At 35.1% G+C, this 22,849-nt stretch overlaps 1 protein-coding gene across 4 annotated transcripts in view; it reads right to left on the reverse strand.

Moving 5' to 3' along the window:
• Positions 1-22,066, reverse strand: part of CCDC50 (coiled-coil domain containing 50) — a 66,304-nt gene extending 44,238 nt beyond the window's left edge. The window contains exon 1 of one of the 4 annotated variants that reach the window (XM_081301385.1): positions 21,546-22,066. In XM_081301385.1, the coding sequence (XP_081157511.1) occupies positions 21,546-21,594 (49 nt within the window). In that variant the 5' untranslated portion in view covers positions 21,595-22,066. The remainder of the gene's footprint in view (positions 1-21,545) is intronic. The other 3 variants (XM_081301382.1, XM_081301383.1, XM_081301384.1) reach the window with 3 other exon arrangements.
• Positions 22,067-22,849: the final 783 nt, after the last annotated feature.

Genomic DNA, 22,849 nt, shown 5'->3' on the forward strand with positions numbered 1-22,849 from the left:
TAATCTTATTCTCTGCCTCTAAGTTATGGAGGGGGAGATGGAGAAAAAGAAAAGAAAAATATGTCCCTTTTAAAATAAGCAGCAAGGGCTATGTTCACAATGTAAAGTGGACCACTGTTACGTGCCCACAACCACCAGTGGCTAAAAGAACTGATAGGGAGCTGCTTCGTTTGGGTTTCTCTCATCTATGCCCTCTATACTGGGAATTGATCCCAGGGCCTCTAGCATGTTAGGCAAGAGCTCTACCATTGAGCTACTCCTCCAGCCCAATAGGGAGTTTCTTAAAGTAGCTGAGCAATAAAATTATAAATACTCTCCTAACCATCTGCTCCAATTATGAGTCAAAATAATAAACAGCCCTAAGTTGCTGATCACTTTAACAAACAAAATTTCCCATTTTCAGGCAGAAGGTTGAGAACAAAAAATAATATCTAAGTAATGTTTGAATAATTAATTTACTATAGACAAAGAGCAACTGAAATTTTGATCCTTCTCTTGTGTCTAAAATTTCCAGCTCACTGAAACTAACAAAATCAAAGTACATTATGACAGAGATAGGGAATGGCACATAATATTGGCAGATGCTAAGCAAATAAACTGCACAGGTGTTTCATTACTTTGTTCCTAGTCAAAGTAGGCAACAGCAGTGCTACTTTTCTGATCAAGCGTTCAAATCCCCTGTTATTTCCAATATGCCATGGTTACTCCATCTGTCTGAGAGACAGATGATCTTTTCAAGCAGAGATCCATTTATAATTAAATCAGATCCACCTTTCTGTATTTATGATCCTTAGTGTAATTATCCCCCTATTAAATTACCCACAAAGTACCCAGAGATTTCCACAATTCCTTTGTAAAAGACAAAAAAAAAAAAAAAAAAAAAAACAGACTTTCATGCTACACATTGTATATGCAATTAAAGGATCAAGTAACATTAATTGATATTTCAACTGTTTGGGGATATTTATGGTTACTGGTTTGGGGTTCTATTTTCAGTTGTTTGGTTGTTGTGGGTGTAGAACATGGACAATGGCAGGGCCTTACAAATCAACAAAAATGTTAGACACCATTACACAGGTGTTAGCAAAGTTATCCCTTATCCAGTATGACTAAGGCACCCATCTACACCCTCTGCTACCTAGATAATACATAATCATCCTTCAATATCTCAATTCACCTTTATATTAACCCAAACTTGCTACATACAACCAAAACCAATGCAACTGATTTATTCACAAACGGATTCATTCTCCACCTTACTCAAAACAATTCTAAGGAGCTACGTGTCCAACAATACTTCAAACAATGAATTCTATCACCCTAAATTTCAGATGTGTTATAACAGAAGAATACATCACCTGGTAGAATTTTAGAATATCTAGAAACATGGTATACCCAGGCAGGTGGTACTGAAAACCACTTGTTCTGAAGAACCTATTATTCCCTTAGACGACAATTAAACATACCACTCAATTTATAAAGAAATAATGGCTCTGGGATTTGGAATCGTATATCCAAGCAAAAAAAAAAAAATGGTATTGCCCAGATTAGAGAATGTTATTCTGAAAAATGTGTATATATCTGTATACATAAGCAACAAATATGCTTAGGATTTATGTGAAATTTTAAAAAAGAATGCAATATTTGCTGAGATGCTGGCAAGAATCTGAAGGGTTTGAGGTCAGTTTCATGAGTCACTGGTTTGAGAAAACTGCCTCAGGTCCTAAGAAGTCCTCTAAGGTTTCATACACGCTGTAAACAGTGCTGAAAATTAGAAAATGTTAACAAATTAAATAGAAGGTAAATACTAAAAACAAGTTTAAAAGAAGGAAGGAAAGAAAGAAGGAAGGATCTTGAGAAATCCTCATAATGAAAAGACATTTTCAGGGTTTATTATTCTGCAATAAACATTACAGACAGATAGAAAGGTATCTGTTTTCTTATTGGTGCATTATGATTATGCACAAGGGTGGGATTCATAGTGAAATATACATATATGCAAATATTTTGATCAATTTAATTCCCTAGTACATTCCCTATCTCTCTCTTGTTCCCTTCTCCTTGATCCCCTTCCTCAACTCTACTGGTCTCCCTTCTGTTTTCATTCAATTAGAGGTCCCTTTTAAATTTTTTTCTGGGAAAACTCTTTTTCATTAAAAGATCTGCAAATACCAGAATAGAATAATTCAGGTTCCTCTGCAAAGTTCTTCCCAATATCTAATCAGCTAAAGTCACCATCTTGGTTAGAGCACCAACCTGTCAGAATATTAAAAATCTTTAACCCCAAAGAAATATCTTCAAGAATAATATATTAAATGATAGACTGGGGTTCCAAATTTCCTCAAATATTTCTGAATTTCAGTCACTGTTCATAAAAGACAAATTCATCATTTCCTTAAAATTATAAAAGATGCTAACATCGTCTATTATCAGAAAGGGTTTTATTTGCTGTCAAATACAGCCTTACCTTGTCCAATCAATCATCTCAATTCCTCTTAAATATCCAGCAACAAAAACCCACTTCCTTTCAATGCAGACCTTTTCGGTAATTAGGTAAAATGGTCTTTAGAACAAAACCTATAATGCCAACCCATAGTGGTTAGCCACTGGTCCTGATTTTAGTATTGGGACACACACATTCCCTAGAGGGCATGTGGCTGCTCTGGACAAACCACTAGCACTCTGAAGCCTGTTGTTTTATACACCCTGTAGATGACCATCCATAAAGCACATCATTATTGTCTAAAGCACAGGTAAAATAGCTTAAAAATATATTCTATGTTATAAGCAGAGCCCAGGGCCACCTTGAGCTATAGTATACTTTGACTATAGTTGAAATATCTGACTTTTCAACTTTAATTTAGAAATTTCAAAAAAGGTAAATATAAAAACCCTAATATTAAATGTATACTATGGGATTATAATGTAGCTTATTTTCCTATTTAAACATTTCCCTGTTTTCCAATTTATTTTCCATGACGAGGAATCTTATAATCCTTTTCAAAATATTTTATAATAAAAAGAGGTATATCTTTATCCTAATTTAAGCATCTAAACAGTGAAATAAGAAATATTTAGAAGGCAAAAAAGTCAGTGGCAGTAGCAATGTTTTATTGATTCATGTATACTCCTCCCTTTGGGCTTGAGAATGCAAATTATTAATGGAAAAATTATGCAAATAAAAACAAAGCCTACATACGCCCTAAATTTCCCTATGATCTTTCTACCTACCCAAGCAAGAAGGGAAAAGTTATTCAGTTCTAATCATCAGAAAGGAAAACTAATGTTAATTATTTGATGAAAAATGTTTATTAGTATCCATCCAATATGATAGTAAATTCAGAGGTCATGTTGGAACTTAGGAAACAATAATAAAATGGAAAAGGAAATAAACTTGAGTTTTAAATGTGTGACTAGGTACACATACAAATTTTCAATGAACACGCAAGGCTAAACACAGTAAAGATTCATTATAAAAGCAAAACAATTAATTTATCCCAAAATTTCATCTGATGCAATTTATCAAAGTAGGTTTCTGAGTTGTTTTTTGGTGTTTTTCCCCCCAATCTCCTAAATTCAAAGTTAAGTGAAAACCTCAGTAACCTAAACCATTTGTTTGGCAAGTAGATACATTATAGCTAACCACAGACACACCAGATTGCAGGCAAGTGGGTTTTGAAAATGCTGAGAGAATATAAGTCATCAAATCAGATGTACTACTTTAATATCACAGACCATCTACATCATTATCAAAGCCACAGACTAACTGGGTACCTTATTGGGAAACAGAAAATAGCTGAATCAGTAATTTCCATCTGACAGGGTAAATGGGGAATGAGAAAAGCAGTGAAAAAAAAAAAAAGGAGGTGGGTAGCAGGATGAAAACAGAGCAATTTTACTCATACTGGTAGCACTGCTGGAAAAAAAAAGTTTCCATAAGGAACTATCTGACTCAATTTACCTCTGGTCCTAAGGTCCTAAGAAGTGATTTTTAAAAAAATACAAACAACTTCACAAGCTCCTTGTGTTGCGAGCATGAACTTCATGGATTAGTGTTGTAAAGCCAAACCTTTTTGGCAATGGTAACAAAACAAAATCTACTTGAAAAAGTTATGGCTAGGTCCTAATCTATTCTAAGAAAATGCAAATACAGATATTAACACAAAACACTCAAGATGAACTTCCTTTCTTCTCAAGAAACAACCTGTAATCTCAAAATGAGCTCAATCAGGAAATCATTTAGCCTGAGAGTTCATCAAATTGAGTATTAGGCTCCTTTCATTCCCACTGAGTGGTCACTAAGGCTCTCTTTAGAACCTTAGGTGATGTTCATTCCACTTGGCCTAATGTTTTATGGAACAGATATTAGAAAAGATTTCCTTAAACTAAACTAAATCTTTATGTTCTTCAATGCATCATTGTACTCTTAGTGTCACAATATTTTGTTTTAACAGCACACTGTCACATGTAGCATTTCAATTTAAGTTAATTAAAATTAAATTTTAAAAATTCAGTTCAGGCTGAACATGGTGGTGCACACCTATGATACCAGCAGCTCTGCTCTTGAGGCTGAGGCAGGAGGATCACAAATTCAAAACTAGCCTCAGCAACTCAGCAAGGCTGTAAGCAACCTCGTGAGACCCTATCTCAAAATAAAAATTAAAACGGTCTGTGGATGTGGCTCAGTTGTTAAGTGCCTTTGGGTTCAATACCTTTGATTTTTTAAAAAAATCAGTTCTACTCAGTTTTATTAACCATACTATCTTGGATAGTATAAAATACAAAATATCTCCATCATCATATAAGTTCTATTGGAACCACCATGCTAGACAATAATCCAGTGTGACAGATAGGATAATGCCAATTTAGATACGGACCATTCAGTAAACCTGTGAGACTCCACAGCATTTAAAAGCATAACACTGGTGTGTGTGTGTGTGTGTACACACACGTTTTAACATACATACATGTTTTAACCAAAAGTTTTAATTCCCTTTATCATTATGGACAACCGAGAGTCTTGAATATATTATTGTTCATGTTAACTACCAATTTACCTTTAAAGTGCTTGTATACTGAAATTTCGCCATGCTTTAAAAAAAAAAAAAAAAAAAAAGCAGCCCTAAAATCTTGGTAGATTTGCTATCCTCACCAGGGTGAAAAGGTCAGGAATCATTCTACATTTATCAGATAACCACTGTGCAGATATGACCACATAAACAAAGTAATCAAATCTCTACTTGGAAAGGAAAGGGACCCAGTTATTCAACATGGTTCAAGGAGTTCAGTTCTTGAAATACAACTGCTACTGACATACCCACCAAATCTGTAACACTTTACTAATCAAATACTTACTGAAGGATCTTGAAGTCAGATTAGCAAATATGTATATTTGTAAATTTCAATTGGCCTTGAAAATTAAATTGATCACAATTAAAGAAGCATTCTCCTAAATTTATTATCTTCTCTGCCTTCTTTAAATAACAATTACATTTTCCTTGGGTGATCTACTTTAGAACAATTCAGAAATATTGAAACTCAACAACTAAAATAATTAAGCATAATATAAAAATGAGTAAAAAGGAGGCCTGAACGTCCATTTTAAAATGATTTAATTTTTAAACATTTATACATTTTTTGTAATTAAAGTGATAATTATCAAAGCTATACTTAGAAAAAGATTAAACTGTCATATAGTGTATTCTGTAGTAACAATCAAAGCTATACTTAGAAAAAGATTAAACTGTTATATAGTGTATTCTGTAATAACAAGGCACAGAATATGGGTTCTACAAGCTATTCAGGAAAGACATATTGCTCAGGAAGCTGGACAGTGTAACCATCCAACACTCACTTAATAAACTCTTACCACTATATTTATTTACCTATAACACAAGAGAAATAAAAACCATCATAAATATTTGAGCACTAAAGGATATTTCATTTTTTTAAAGATACCCACAAATTATTCTAATGAAGACAGTCACATATTTTATGTAGTAAACAAAGACCACTGAGAACCACCAGGTCCCCTCAAGACAGTAAACTGCATTTATATAAGCAGTAGCGAGTAGAATTGTTTCAAGGCAATTTTTAAGAACATAGAGATAATAAAAATTTTTTATTCTACCTTGATTCTATGCATCTGTAAAGAAACTCCAACCTTCTGTTGTTTCACTTTTTAGATGGCACTTTTCCTGGCACTTAAACAAGTCCTCAAGTGGTTTGGCAGCCAATTCTTTGTTTGCCTTAGCCTAGAAAGAAAAGCCACCCATCTCCCTAAACCTCTGTAGAATAAACTCAGTAATGCCCATTAAAACCCAAAAGATCACATCCAACCCAACTAAAGTACAAGTTTACACCAGAGAAAGAAAAATCATGTTGGTTTTTTGGCTTCATATGACAAGAGTTTCCTTAAGTACTAGCTATAGTAAATTCTATTTATCCTTGAGTCAGATATTTCTACTTTCAACTTCTCTTCCGCAAGAAGATACTTTGGCTAGCTTTTTCTTATCTATTAGGATTAGTAAATTCATTCAGTTTTAATCAAAAGTAACACTCAAAATTCTCAAACTTTATCAATAAAGGCCATGAGATAAGTAGGCAAAGTGAAATATTCTTAGAATCTTACTCCCATAAAGCAAACTGCAACACTCATAATTCCATTCTGGTAATCATTTGTCAGAGCTCAATACACATTTCCAGTTACCCTGAATTGCATAAATCAAAAATTATGAAAACAAATTATTAAATCTTGAGATTTCTGAAATTCCACTCTGGCATGTCACCATGTACTCAGTAAAGGGTCATGTTCACTGAGTAGAAATATGTTTGTCTAAAAGGTATCTTGATATTCCAGGCTTTTTCCTAAAATAAATTCAGTTTTAATACTAATCTAAGGTGATAAGTACACAAAAGATCAGAGACTTCCTAAATATCGTATAAACAGGCTCATATTAAAATTATATTTCCTCCTCTAGAAATACAGTCTATAAAGAATAAGAAGGGAACCCCCACAGAAGCTGCTAGTTCAAGTTTCAAAGTAAACCCATTAACACAGATAACCAGGAGTTACACATAGATCTCAAGAAAGGATTCTTTGGCTCTCTATAAAGATTCATCAAAGGGGATTTATTTCATTTTTTTTCTTTTTTAGGAGGAAATGCAAATTTCCTCACTGGTACTTAAATTATGTGTGAAGTTCCAATAGTTCTCTAATCTCAATAAAGTCTTTCAACTTAGCTAGTACTAAGAGAACAGAGAAGCAAAAATTATAGTGATAGACTCCATTAAGGTTGCTGAGATTCAAAATAAACAGTACAAAAGAGTGGCAACATGGATCTCTACAAATTTTGTTTAATGTTTAAGAAGTATTTCAGAGAAAAAGAAACATCAATATTACAGCTGTACAGACCAGGATTCCAATATTGTGAACTTGTAAGTTAAAAGACCTTGAGGAAGTTATTTAATCTCTTTGAGCCTCAGGTTTCTCATCTGTAAAATAAGGATAAACAGGGGGAGGATGGGATGGGGGAAAAGTTGATCAAGGAGTACAAAGTTATAGCAAGATAGGAAGGAGTAAGAACTTCTGGTGGGCTATTGTATAATAGGGCGATTATAGATAATGATAATGTACTGTATATTTCAAAAGTCCAGAAAGGATTCAGGGTCTTTTGACTTTGAAGAAATGACAAATACTTGAAGAGGTAATGTTTAGCCTGCTTTAAATGTCATACATGTATACATGTATCAAAACATCATGATATCATATAAATATATACATTTGTGTTTTTATGTTGTTAGGTATCAGCTAAAAATACATTAAAATTAAGGATAAATGCTGTAAAGACAAGGTTATGAAGGGTCAAAGAAAGCATATGGCTGGACACAGTGGCATATGCTTGTAATCCCAGTGGCTGGGGAGGTTGAGACAGGAGGATCGCAAGTTCAAAGCCATCCTCAGCAAAAACAAGGTTCCAAGCAACTCAGTGAGACCCTGTAACTAAATAAAAATACAAAAGATAGGGCTGAGGATGTGGCTCAGTGGTCTGGTGCCCCTGAGTTCAATACCTGGTACCGCCCCACCAAAAAAAAAAAAAGGAAAAGAAAAGAAAGCATCCGTCACTCTATAAGATTTTGAAATAAATGAAGCCCATTATTGTTGTTGGCATCATCAAAGTTAATAAATTCTTATAGTTAATTATTTTCTCTTAAGTGTTTCTTCTACTCAGATCTCATTAAGTCAATGATTAACATAGATCTAGAACAAAATCTATACTGAAATATGCAATCACTACCTGCTATTAATAATTTTTAGAAATGTTTTTTGGCAAGGATGAGTTTTATAAAGCATAGTCTAAACTTCATATGTCCAGAACACATTTCCATATGTACTTTGTGGGACTGAGGTAAGAGGAAATCAGAATGTCTAGAATGTTTAATAAGCTCCACCACCCCAAATATTTTTCAGTTGAATGCTCAGAATAAGAAAGCAAATTAGAATTCCATATGAAAATTATGTAATTATTATTTACTAAAATAGAAGAATCATCAAAGTATCAAATCAAGAATGTTCTAAGAATAGAACTGTATGTTGAGAAGTGTGGCCAGTCAAAATATAGTGAACACATTAACATGTAAATTTAAAAATTCTGGCATAGGTAAAACTAGATGGATTTTCCTAATTTTTATAATCTGAGTTACTCCAATAAAAGCTTTTGAGCAAATCTACTCAACATTTTGGTATTTTTAATTAAGAAATGTGGGTATGTATTGCCAAACTTGAAGAAATATAATGGCTTCACTGTAACATAAGATACAAACAAACTGAAATACAAGAACCCTCTTCTTAATTCTAGATACTATCAGCAGCTCACCAAGTGATATTTTATAAGTCACTTTGCAAATCAGAGCCTCATGTTCTGACCTATGAGGAGACAATCTAAATTATCCTAATAAACTCACTAAATTTGGATATAGGGTTATAAGTTTCAGTATTAAGTGATATACATCTGTCTCTTAGATACCACAACATCAACTAAAAATCTGATTAATTGCAATCTATACAAAGCCTATCCATAAAGGATGGCTGATGTGCCCACCTACTGGACAAAAGATTTCTTTGTTGCTGATGTTGATTTCACTATTTCTAGCAAACAAAATGAGAAAATCAGCTTTTATTCATCTGTCTAGTAGCTTTAACCATCAGTAATCTTAAAAAAGAAAAAAAAAACCTTTTAGTCAACCTGGTACCTTTTAAAAAGGTAAGTTTTTCCTATTTCAGTTAACAGTTCTCACAAAACCTTCTTTGTCAGGGTGAAAGGAGGCTATGTTATCAGTCACTAACTGCCCAATATGTACAAATGAGGACTGTGCTATTTATAAAAAGGTTTTCCTGGGTCTAAGCTTGGGAAAGTTAACACCTTCCTCCTTGAGGATCACCAACTCTTTAAGTTCATTTATAATGTAGATTAAATGCCCTGGATTTCTCTATATAATGCTTAGTACACTCTACAGTATACTTGGTTATCCTGTTATATCTTGCAGAGCAAGTCAGAGAATTAGGGGCAACCTGCATCTATGAACAAAACCTATCCAAATGCCTCTCTGCTACAGAGAATCTACTTGCCTCACTTGCTTTTTAATGGGTCAAAATCTTTTAGATGATTCAGAAAACTTCTATAATATTTCCCTAGATGTAGAAATTTTTTATAGTTTTGCATGTTCTAATGCAGTGTTAACTTTTCATATACCATATAAAGCTGAAAGAGATCATTGTAAAATAAGCACAAATTAAATACTCATACCCAAAGCAAAAATCTCAGAGCTTCTTTTACTCATGCTTTCTCCCTCTTTTCATCATAAATCATTCCAAATTTGCAATCTGTACCTCATTTAGTTTCCAACCCAAAACTTTCAGACTTTTCACTATTATTTCCCTTTACAGTCAAGAATTTTAAAAATACATGTTATGTTTGGCTTGTTTAGGTAAAAGTTTATAAGAATATTGTCCCCTTTATCTAAAAATAAATCTAAAGGAGAAAATAAAATTTCTGAACTGAACCCATCACCAACTAAGAAGCTAACTGGATCTTCCAATTAACAGCAACAAAATAGTATAGCACTTTATTGGATAATGAGCACACATTACCAGGATCTTATATAACTAAAATCAATCCTTAAATAGAACTATGGGTTCAGGCCTTGAGTTAACCACAACACCAATCAAAATCCTGGAAAAATTTAAGAGATGAGAAAACTCATACAACAACAACAACAAAAAATATGACTTATCCAGAGCACCCTACTCTTACTATACTGAATTCATGCAAATAATCATAGCTCTTACTCTGCCATGATTAGCATAGCTGCATCAGGTCAGTCTACTCACTGAACACAAATTGTCTCATATTTTGACAAGTTTTCTGGAGTATCTTCTAGGTGTAAGGAACCCTAAAAAATATTGAGATCAGTCAGCTCAGCTACTAGCCTTGTCCTCAGAAAACTAGCAGACCAATACACAGAACCAAGCTGCTTAAAGCAGTATATACTTCAAGGTGAGTTCATGAGATAACCCAGAAAAGAAGCAGGATAGACATATGGAAAATCAGTATTTGAAGTAGGCCTAGGAGTTTGGATAGAAATAGGCTACATTTGAATTGTGAAGAAGGAAACTGCAGGTTATAGGTTAGGGTTCCAGCTCACAGGACCCATCATATGGAAGGGAGAAAAGTGGGAAGGTTTACAGTGAGACCTGAGTAGGAACACCAAAAAAGTTTCCATATGCATTTCTTCAATTAACTAACAGAGCAGTATTTGGCATAGTAAACTGATTAAGAAACTGGAACTAGAAAGATACTGTTTTCTCTGAGATGTTATAGCTTAAAAAGTGGTAAAAGGGAGATATGAAAACAGTCTCAAAAATCTAGACTCAAAGTACTTCACTTTACAAAGTAAGATAATTGAACTTAAATTTATCCTACAAGTTAGATGTCAAATTGAATAAAATACTTAATATATTAATAAGGTAAAGCAAATATTGCAAAATCATTCTAGGAGGAGATCAATTACTGAAAAGAAGCATGGCAGAAATGTGTAAAGAGTAAAAGGAGTAGCCTCCTACAGTTCTATTTAAAATGTAAATGAAAATGATAGTTATATTACATACTGCCAAAAAAAATCAAAAATGTATTTATTACCTCTCTTCAATTGCATGAATCAATTCAACATCTGTTCCCCACATTTTTGGAAATTCATAGGGAAACCCATAAATTAAGAACAGAAAGAAAGCTAACTAAATAAAAACAACTTTGGTAAACTCTATAATTAAGCAAACACAGAAAATAAAACCCCAATGATTTCTACTATTTTCTATGTAGCATATTTTACCATTCATTTCATAATCAGTTATAAAATAGAAAACAAATTAATAACTTCAAGATAGTCTACAGGAGACAGATACCTTTCAGATTTTAAAGCCAATGAAAATTTTATATTTGCATAGCGAGAAAGGGTTTTTTAAGAAGGACCTCACCTAATCATCATATCCTACTTCTTATGCTGTTTCAGCAATGTCCACTTCAGTTAATAATTTTTCAAAGATCAACTCTATGGGGCTTTAATGGGGAACCAATAAAAACAACAAAAAAGAAAAAATGATTTGTGAATACACTAAAGGCCAAATTAAAGTAATGAGGTCTGACAATGGAAGCCTGGGAAAACAATAGAAGCAGACATAATAATTTAGAATTCAGCAATCACTGACTAAAAGGGAACATTTTGTAGACAAAGACAGAAAGTGATTTGTAAGTGGCTGAAACTGTGACTAAACAGCCCTTTCTGCAAGAGGTACTGTCCCTGATGTTAAGGCAAATAAAATACACATATGGAAAAAAGGACCTTAATTGCATCCCTCCCTCTTTTTCTACTTCAAGTTTCCCACTACTCAAAAATCAGTAAATGTAATATTTAAAGTAAATCATGGGATTCTCTACTGTTAATAGACAAACAATGGTTGATAGGGAGGGAATGTCTACCCAAAATTTTATTTTATGCACTTGAAAGTCCTAGAGTAAAATTAATGAAAATTGACTCAGCCTTTATGACTCATTAGAAAAGGAAGAGCCAAAAATGTCCAAAGGAGACTCCCCTGGCATTTGATCACTGAGGAGTTGTATCAGAAATGGAAATATTCATGACACAAAGTCTTTGAAGTTTGGTGGTAAATCGGTCTATGTATACCTCTGATGGAAGTTTCTAAGAAGAATCAATACTTCATTTATATAAATATCCATAACAAGTTTTGAACAGAGCCAATTATTAAGTAATAAGCTAAATAACATAAGCAATTTTTTTTCAAAGTTGAATGTGTTGGCATTAGGGATACAGCTCTATGGTAAAGCACTTATCTAACTTGCCTAGCATTTAAGGTTCTGGGTTTACTCCCCAGCCAATACCACCAATGGGGGAAAAAAAAAAAAAGTTTTAAAATTAGATCTGTTAGATACTCATGCACTCATAAAAGACCCCCCCCACACTACCAGCTACAGACCTGTATAACTCATTGCTGGCCTAAAGCAGACTTTTATTTTACACAAGATTTCTATTTTGACTCAATCTTGAAAGTTTTAGAAATATATAACTTTTTGTTCTTAAAGCAAAGATAAAAAGATATAAGTATATTTTTAAAAGTCACTACAAAAATTAAATATGTTGTCATAAGAGTTCAATCAACAATTATTCCCAAGAGTAAAGCAAATAGTAAAGCAAAGTTATGATAATTAGTGTTCATACTGATAACAAAATCTCAAAAAAAATGTTAAGAAAGTTTTTCAAAAGTTTCATTGAAAGTAGTTTCAAAGGATACTTTTTTTTTTTTCTGTAAAGTACCAGACAGTGAAAACTTTTGCAAGTCATGTGGTCTCTGTCACAACTACTCATCTTTGCCTCTGTAGCACAAAAGCAACCATAGACAAGATGCAAATAAATGAGCATTGCTGTGTTCCAACAAAACTTTACTTTCAGACACTGAAATTTGAAATTCATACAACTTTCACAGTCATGAAACATTTAAAAAATACAAAAACCTTTTCAACTCACTTGCTATATAGAAGCAAGCAGCAGGTAAACCCAATTGTGCAAGAGCTGTAGTTTTCAGGTCCCTGTAACCAATTTCAGGTACTGGGGTGAATTACTACTCAGTCTTTAATACTGTCAGATAAATGAACATTCGCTGCAAAAACTTAAGAAATTAGAATAGGGGAGGATCCTGGTATTGGGGCAGCCACAGTATTTTCTAAATGCCCATTGTGTCTATACATAAAAATTATAGTTTATTGGAACCATCTCCAAAAGATCCAGCTAAAATAAATATTAGGAATGGGTTTTTAATAAAGCTTCCCACATTATTCTGATGGTTAACCAATATTTAAAGCCCATTGACATTTGTAAACTACGTACATATTTGACAAGAATTGTATCCAGAATATATAGAGAACTCTCCAAATTCAATAATAAGAAAAGAATCTAATTACACCAGGCACAGTGATGTATGCCTGTAATTCCAGCAATTTAGAAGGCTGAGGTAGGTGGATTGCACTTCAAGGCCAAGTTGGGCAACTTAGTAAGACCCTGTCTAAAAATAAAAATAAAAAGCACTGGGGAAGTAGCTCAGTGGTAAAACACCCATGGATTCAATCCCATGTACTGCCAAAAAAAATTGTAAAATTATAATTGTATAATAATTATATATAATTAACATGTTATAAATATATATTACATACAATTAATAATTATAAACTATAAAATTATAAACAAGGGCAAAATTTACAAGACACTATAAGCACAAGAAAAGATGGTTCAACAAAATCTATCAAGCTATCCAATGTCCATATACAAATATACCACAACGAATTCCACTTGTATATAATTATAATGAACTAAATAAAGTGATATTAACAAGAGAAGGGAGATCAGGAGAGTAGACCAAGCACATCAGAAGGAGGAAAGGAACTGGGAGGGTACTAGGGAATGAGACTGATCAAATTATGTGCACCTACAAATATAGCATAATGAATCGAAACATTATGTATAATTATAATGTGCCAATAAAAAATAATTAAAATATTAAAAAATGGCTCATCAGTATTGGTTATTAAGGAAATACAAATTAAAGGTAAAATGAAATGTTATTACAAACCTATTTAAATAGCTAAACAAACAAAAAGACCCTGATAATATCAAGTGCCAGCAAGGATATAAAACAACTGCTGCTCACATACATTGCTGGTAGGAAAGCAAAATGGTACAGCCACTTTGAAAAAGAGTTTGGCAATTTGAACATATACTTGCCATATGACCTAGCAATCCAACCCTAGGTGCTTATCCAAGAGAAACAAAAACTTAAGTACACACACACACACTCACAAATAGGCACAGCAACTCTACTACCAACTAAAAACAATCCAAATTGGAGCAGTGAATGAACACACTGAGGAACAGCCACAGGAAGGACTACTGCCAATCAATAAAACTAATACAAGTATTAATAAATACACACACACACACACACACACACACACACACACACATATATATATATATATATATTTTTTTTTTTTTGGCCGGGAGGAGGGTGGGGGGACTGGGGATTGAACTCAGGTGCACTCGACCACTGAGCCATATCCCAGCTCTATTTTGTGTTTTTTTTTTTTTTAGAGACAGGGTCTCACTGAGTTGCTTAGCACCTCACTTCTGCTGAGGCTGGCTTTGAACTTCCAATCCTCCAGTCTCAGCCTCCAGAGCCACTGGGATTACAGGCATGCACCACTGTGCCTGAATACATCTTATTTTAAATACATTATTTGGGGGGGGGGGGGGAGCCAGACTCAAAAAGCTACTTACAATGTGATTCTACTTATATAACATTTTTGACAAAGCAAAACTAGGGAGGCAGAAAACAGGGATTAGGTGGGTGAGAAAAAGAGGTTAAGAGGTATGGAGGTTATAAACTGTTCTACATCTTGATTACTGTCGTGGTTATAAGACTATTCATTTTGTCAAAACTCAAGAATTCTATATTAACAAGAATTTTTACTGTATGACTAAAAATCAAAAAAGGAAAAGAATCACTAATATAAAACAAGACCAATTGTACAACTGATTTTATTATAAAAATTTTCACTGTTCTTAGGACAGCATATGGTTACCAAATATCCTAGGCATACACACTTATTTTGTGTGTGTATGTATGAGGCACATGTGTGCTTTTAAGTAAAATGGTGGCAAAAGGAAAGAGCTCTTGGTTTTTGTCACATCTTTTTAAAAGTAGTATCAGAGAACTCTTTTGCACTGGTTTCTAAATTAAACAAGTGGAACATTCTAGATTCAAACATCTAAATAATCCCCAAAGTTCTTCTGAATATAAAAACTAATTATCTTTTGGTGGTCTTATCTAGGGTATCCTAATTTTACATTTCTGAAGCAGACATGTTTAAATGGGCCATCAGTTAAAAACATAAATCCAGTGTCACTTCCAGTGGCTAAGCTACTTTTCTGTCACTGAGAAAAAATTCATTAACCTAAAAAGCTTTTTTAGAACCCTGACAAGAAGTGAGGAAACACCATGGTCTATGGCTTTATGTTGACTTTCTTAATCAATTAAATTTTAGGAATATCAGAGAAGATATGCACTGTTTATATGACTTTTCAAGTAGAAAAACACTTAAGGCAGGAGTGTGACTTCCTATTGTTCATCCAATAATTTGCTCAATCAAAAATAAGTTTTTATATTTATATAAATATTTAAATTAAAATATTAATTTAAAAATATTTAATTAAAAAATAAAATGTTAACTCATTATTATCTACTTGAAACATTATCCCTAAAAGAACTGGAGAAAATTCTGAAATAGTCTTGACACTATTAATTTTCATTTTGCTATGATAACCCTATGACAGTATTTAAAAAAGCATTTCAGAAATTATTCTTACGCATCTGCAGAACTATTTAAAAGAGAAAAGGAAAAAAAAGGAAAGGAGAGAAGAAAAGAGGCAAGGAGGGAAGCAGGAAACTAAACTGTAAATATTAACAGTTCTAAACTTTTTAAATTCTAAAGCCAATGTGCCAATCCCTAGCTACTTAACCTCAGTGATTTAGTTCACTTCCCCTTTTTGGTTCACAGATTTTCATCTGAAAAATGAGGATGTTGGCCTGGATCAGTAATTTTGAATGCTAATATCTCTTTTTAAAATATTAACTCTACACACTCTACACACTCTCCTGTATAAGAACTGTCCTTTTAATACCTGTCAGTTAAAAAAGAAAAAAAAAAAGATTTTACAAATAACATCACAACCATTTGAAAAAAATGCAGTTATTCATTTAAGAAACCATTGCCTGACTACCTATAGCAATAAAGTGGAAGATTTTTCCTCACTTAGGCAAAAGGCATTTTTGGTACACATACGAATTTAGAGAATTTTTCTAAAAACAACTCTGTGTATTCCAAAACACAGCATGATACTATGAGGTATATCATTATTATTATTATTATTATTATTATTATTATTATTATTATTTATTTCACTACTTTCACATAGTATGTACCACCCAGTGGATAATTATTTTTTTTAAATCTATATCAAAGATTCCTTCTGTTTCCCAAATTATGTGAAATTGCTTTGCATTTAAGAAAAACACAGAAGTTTTTTAACAAAATTATATTCCATTATAATAATTATTAATTTCAAGGCCAGAAAAGCAGGGAATTACTTATTTTTTTCTATGTTTACATATCTGTGTTGGATTAATTCTATTCACAGTGCATATCTTTAAAAATAAATATTCATTAAAAAATAAAATTATGCTGGCATTAATGATAGGTGATATGCATGATTAAAAGGCATTCTCTCTATTCCTTAAGCGCTTATAAGAAAGAGTATGGAATCAATATATTAAGAATAGGAATTCTAGGGCTGGGGATGTGGCTCAAGCAGTAGCGCGCTTGCCTGGCATGCGTGCGGCCCGGGTTCGATCCTCAGCACTACATACAAACAAAGATGTTGCGTCTGCCGATAACTAAAAAATAAATATTAAAAAATTCTCTCTCTCTCCTCTCTCTCTCTTTAAAAAAAAATAGGAATTTTAAACCAACAGGAACATCTAACAATATATTCACTTATTCACTCATTCTTCATCCATGCATTCAAATATTTACTGAATATTTGCCAGCTACATGAAAGATAAGAAGCCAGCAATCTGTATATGGGGTAAACAATGGGAGTTCATAACCCACTTGAATCAAATGTATGAAATATGATATGTCAAGAGCTTTGTAATGTTTAGAACAACCAATAATAATTAAAAAAAAAAGGAAAAAAATAAAAAAGAAGCCAGATGAGGAGAGTAAAGCAAGGTAAGTATGACACAAATCAAAGAGATCTAGCCAGGGTTTCACTAAAAACAACAAAAACTACTATGGAATTTCAAAGAAAGAGGAAACCAAATTTGCCCTCAAGCCAGACCAGGCATCTCACAAATATTCCCAATGCATTAGATGCCTAAATTGTTGGTAATGTTCTCAATCTCTAGAACTACTGGGTTAATTTATTGAACCAGACATAATTTCATATCTTTCCCCTTGAAATTCTGGATTTATGCTATTAATTTAATTTACCCCATTATGGCACTGTGTGTCCTTGACTTAAAATGAAAGAGGGCACTGTGGGTATGTTTCCTTTTATAGACATTTCTAAAAACACATTCAATTTTCTTTCTCTAAATAAAAACAATTGGCTTGCAGAAAAGCTGGCTACCTGTACATCAAGGAATAATTCACTCCCAGGTGCACTGATTTTAGATATCAAACATCTTTCACACACACAGAATTTACCAACTTTGGGAACAGTGAAATTTTCCATTTGTAGAACAATACCAAGGGCTGGGGGGAGGACTTTGGGAAACTGCTGAAGGGAAAGAAAACAGAAGGTTGACACTGGGAATGAAATTGCCCAGTGGCTGAAAGTAAAAAACTAACACTCAAGAAATTTCAAAGAAGGTGATAAAACATGAAGGTGATAAAACATGGAAGGATTTAGAAAAGCTTTTGATGGACAAGCTATTGCTATCACCAAAATTTAGAGATAATATAAAATCTTGGATAGATAGAGGAAATGGCAAAATTACAATGTAAGTGGGCAATTCAAATTAAGTAAAGTTAGGAGATTCTAGAAAGAATAAAAAGGAAAGCAGAACATCTTGATTCTATTTCAGAAGGAAAATTCAGCAAAGAAGTTAAAAATACCAAAAAAATTCTAAGTTTGTCAACTGACTAAAAACGATTATATTTGGAAAAATATACTTTTAGCTCTGAACTCTAAACTAAGGAGTTTTCCTAACATTTGTAAAATGTATATTGCATTTTAGTTGTAGATCTAATTATTAAAAAGTGGCTGGGAATTATTTCAAATCTTTTTGCCCAGAACCTGAAATGTTTCAGAAGGAAGACAACATCATTCCTAAACATCAGCAGCAGTATTTTCCACTACAAAAAGTATGCAGATGTTCCAAATGTTTTAGCCAGGAAAAAAAAGACACGTTGACATTTAGTTGACTTAATTCTTTTTACTATGTAAGAACTCAAACACTTCTTTGTGTCATAGTTTAAAAGAGATATGCCAAGGTATAAATATTGCAAGAGCTGTTTGTGAGAAACTGTTGGGGAAAGGGTTAAAGAGTTCTGACCAAATGATGAATATCTTTGACCTCTTTAAAAACTAAGGGGGCAAACAATGGATTTTAATCTAGCAAAGAAGATTCTTCAATATCACATTACCCTAATGCTTGTGGCTGCTACCCATGACCTCTGCTGAGATGTTCACAACAAAGGCCTCAGGGTGCCCCAAGCCCTACTAAAAAAGTGGCAGTGGGAAGGGTCATGTATTCATTATATTAGTATTCTAAATCTCTATTGGAATCTGCCCCATGATACCAAATTTAATTGTTTATCAACCAACTTAAAGTTTAAATTAAAATAGAGAAGTGAAGGAGATGGATTTTTTTAAATGAGGTTCAAAAATCTGAGCCAGAATATTAAACATATAAGCATATAAGCCAAATATTAAGTACTACTAAACTTCCTCAAACTTGGTTGGAGTTTTGGTATTACAACAGTCTCAATGTTTGTGCATATTTTACTCCGTCACAAGCACCAGCTCTATTCTAATTATGGTAAAGACACTGTGAGGGAGTAACAGCTATAATTAAAAGGTAAATTAGAGAAAGATACAATTTATTAGACTTGAAAACTTCCCAGATCAAAAATTTTACCACCATTAAGATGTTCCTAGTATGACACATTATTTCTTTTGATGATCTTAAAACCAGAAAAATAAGATGCTTATAAAAACAATGATCTTCTCAACAATTTCTGACCTTCAAAAAAATTAATAAACATTAAATCCCAATTTAACAAATACACACGAAAGAGCCACACTGTTTCCTTATCACTTTATCGGATTTCCTTATCACTTTATCTGAATTACCAAATGCGATATTATGCCAAATGAAAGCCAATTAGAAATGTTCTAAAGTATTAAAAGAGTTTGGAAATAGAAAAATCCAGCATTTTTAGATGAAAAGTGTCTGTGAAACTCCTTGGAAAATAATACACCAGCATAAATCATGCATGTCTTTGTAAGAAATTAGAAGATATAACAATAATACAAATGCATACACAGAAAGTGAGTCTTAATTTTTTTCCAGGTCACTGACATAGATAATGGACTGAGTAAAAATCACGGCATTATATTTTAATACTTTAAATGTCAGGCTTTGGAGTGTGTGGTTTTTTGTTTTGGACTGTATGTGGTTTTATTGTTTTGTTTTGTTTTGGGTACTGGGTATTAAAGACAGGGGCATTTTACTAAGGAGCTATATCCCCAGTCCTTTTTTCTTTGAGACAGGGCCTTGCCATACTTCTGCCTCCGTCTCTTGAGTAGCTCAATTACAGGTGTGTACAATCATGCCCTTCTACCTATCTTGTTTTGTTTGAACTGTAATTCTCATCTACTCATCATTCACCCCTAAAGAAGCACAACCTCAGGATCACTTTTCTTTAAAGTACCTCCACACACACACACACACACACACACACACACACACAAACTCATATCCAATAGCAATGGGCAACCAGATAATCTCTAAGACTAGGACTCTCAAGAGTAAAGTACTAATATGCCTTTCCTATTAATCAAGCTCCTTAGTCTTAACAGAGAAGTGAAAACTACATGTGAATGTCTTCACCAAAACCAGGCTAGGAACAGAAAAGTGAAAAGGCACTAATGATAAGACCCTAAATCTGGGTATGTTAGAACACCTTTCAGGAACAATAGGACAGACCCAGCCCCACTAAAAATTATACATAAAATCAGTGACTACTAAGTAACCACTAGTCTCTCCTAGTGTTTGGAACTCTGGGAAAGAAAGCAGCTAAGCAGTCACTAGTTTTCTTGGGATTTCTGAACTGATCTGAGCAAGAACATGTGAATCAAACTAAGCTGGCAACGAAACACGCAGTTCCAAGAAAGCAAAATTCTTATTTTCAATTCCATATTCTCAAAACATTTCAGGCCACAGTACTCAACATTCACAACAAAGGCAGTCTTTGCAAGCTCTTGGAATTTCTGACCTCACAACAGCACTCTGGAACTTTAGTACCAAAGAATCGCCAAAGATAACTAACTGAAGACTAGGATGGTCCAAGACCCAAAATAGCAATAAAAACGCTAGGTCCTACGGTATCTGATGTACTCCAAGGGAAGAGAAGTGGAAGGACTAACTGTGGGTAACTAAAGCCAAGTCAGTACTACTCAATCCTTATTTTCCTGAACATCAGCATAAGGAGACATTCAAAAAGGTCACCAGGCCTCTGGTTCCCCTCGCTCACTGTTTTTTGTAAAAAGAAAAAAAAAAAAATGCTTATAGCTTCCTGTCCGCCCACTCACGGCAAAACCCAGCCTAAACTTTTAAACCTTGAAGAAGGTGGGAAAGTCAGGCAGCCAGGACCTAGGGCTGGGAAAAGTACGGAGAGAAGGAGAGAAAGAGTCATGTTTCAAAACAAAGGCTCCACAAGGGAACTGAATGTCAACCCCTCCCCAATTCCCAGCCTTTAAGTCATCTAGGATTTGATTTTTAAATCTTTGATTTTTAAGAAGTAGTCAGATATACCCAGCTTTTCGGGGTTCGCTAAGGCTTTGCCATTCTTGAGAACATTGGCACAACCACTTGCTGAGGGTGGTGCTATCCTCCCCCATTCCCTTATAAAGGAAAAACTAGGCTTGGAATCTTGAGCGACTTGCCCAAGATCCCACTTTAGAGCCTAAATCCAAGTTCCTTCATGTTCAGGCCAGGCCAGCCAAGGCAGACGACCTGTGAGGGCCTCGGGGGCCGCAATGCCGACGCCCCCGGCCTGAGAGGACCCGCCGCGAGAGGGGAGGGGCCCGCGCGCGCCTCCAGCCCCAGCCCCAGCCCCAGCCCCAGCCCCTACCTTCCTTGACTCCTGGCAGCTTGGACTGGTCAATGCTGACCTCGGCCATGTCGGGCCAGGGTCCTGGCTGCCCCCGGCCGCTCACTTCCCAGCCGCGCGGGCACCGAGCCGGGCCGGAGCTCACCCGCAGCGCCTAACGCGGCGCAAAGTCTGGCGGGCACAGTGCGCCGGCCGGGAGCCCGAGCGGGCCGGCGGACAGGGGTTGACGACAAAGAATGCGATGACGGCCCGGCGATCCAGGCTGGCGGCCCAGCTGCCCCGCCGCAGCCACCTGCTCCGCGCCCCGCGGCCCTGATCGATACCAAATACCAGGAGCCCGGAAATGGACCCGGGAGGTCCAGTACGGAGGGAGAGAGGAGACAGAAAGGCGGGCAGGCGAGCGGGCGGGCGGGCCTGGGTGGGGAAGGGGGAGGGGATCTGCAGGTCTGTAACCGCAATAGCGAGTGGCTGGCGAAAGAAGATCGGCTCCCGCCGCCGCCTCCAGTTGTCTCCTTTGTGCTCAGCTAAGCGCCAGAGGCTGGGGCCCTGCTGTGCCCAGGTCCCAGAGTCCTGCCCCGCCTCCCGCGGGAAGGTCGTGTCTTTAAGGTGGGGGCTTGGTATTCTGAAGGCCTAAACCAAAAGGCCACAAGGGTCACCCGGTTATCAATCCTGTCAACTGTGTAGTTAGCATTCTGTGCTACGGTTCAGAGATTAAGATTTCCACAGGGTGTTTACTGCGTGCTTGGCTGTGTCTCAGGCACTTTTTTGCACCTGGGATTAAAAGGGAGTTTATATGTGGGCATAAAAACTTCAAATACAACAAACAGAATGAAGAGCAGCTGATAAAATTCTGGGCCAGTGTAAGGAAGAGAGTAGAATGTTCACAACCAGCTGGGGGAACTGAGTCATTCATTGATCAAAAACACATGGAAGTCTACCAAGTTTGCTGGTAGGGACTGGGGGTGGTAAAGACATATGTCATATTTATCGCTGTTGTAGCATGCCACACATTGAACTATAATTATAACATTTCTATCACCTTATTTCATCTCCTGGTAACAAGAGTTCTCCTTCCTTTTGGAAAACTGCCCGAGCCACCCCCCATCACACATACACACACACACACACACACACACACACTAACACATCCTTGAGTTCACTCCTATCCTAAATTTGTGCAATGGAAGAACCTGAACACCACCTCCAATCTTACCCACTTTCATCAGAGGGTGTGTGTGTGTGTGTAACCAAGATAGGGTCTGTAGAATACTTCCTTAGGTTTTTTATATAAAGAGAGGCGAGTATTTTCTGTGGGGGAGGTCTGC

This window comes from Spermophilus citellus, assembly GCF_964194105.1.
Source record: "Spermophilus citellus genome assembly, chromosome: 7".
In the NCBI taxonomy this organism is placed as follows: Eukaryota; Metazoa; Chordata; class Mammalia; order Rodentia; family Sciuridae; genus Spermophilus; species Spermophilus citellus.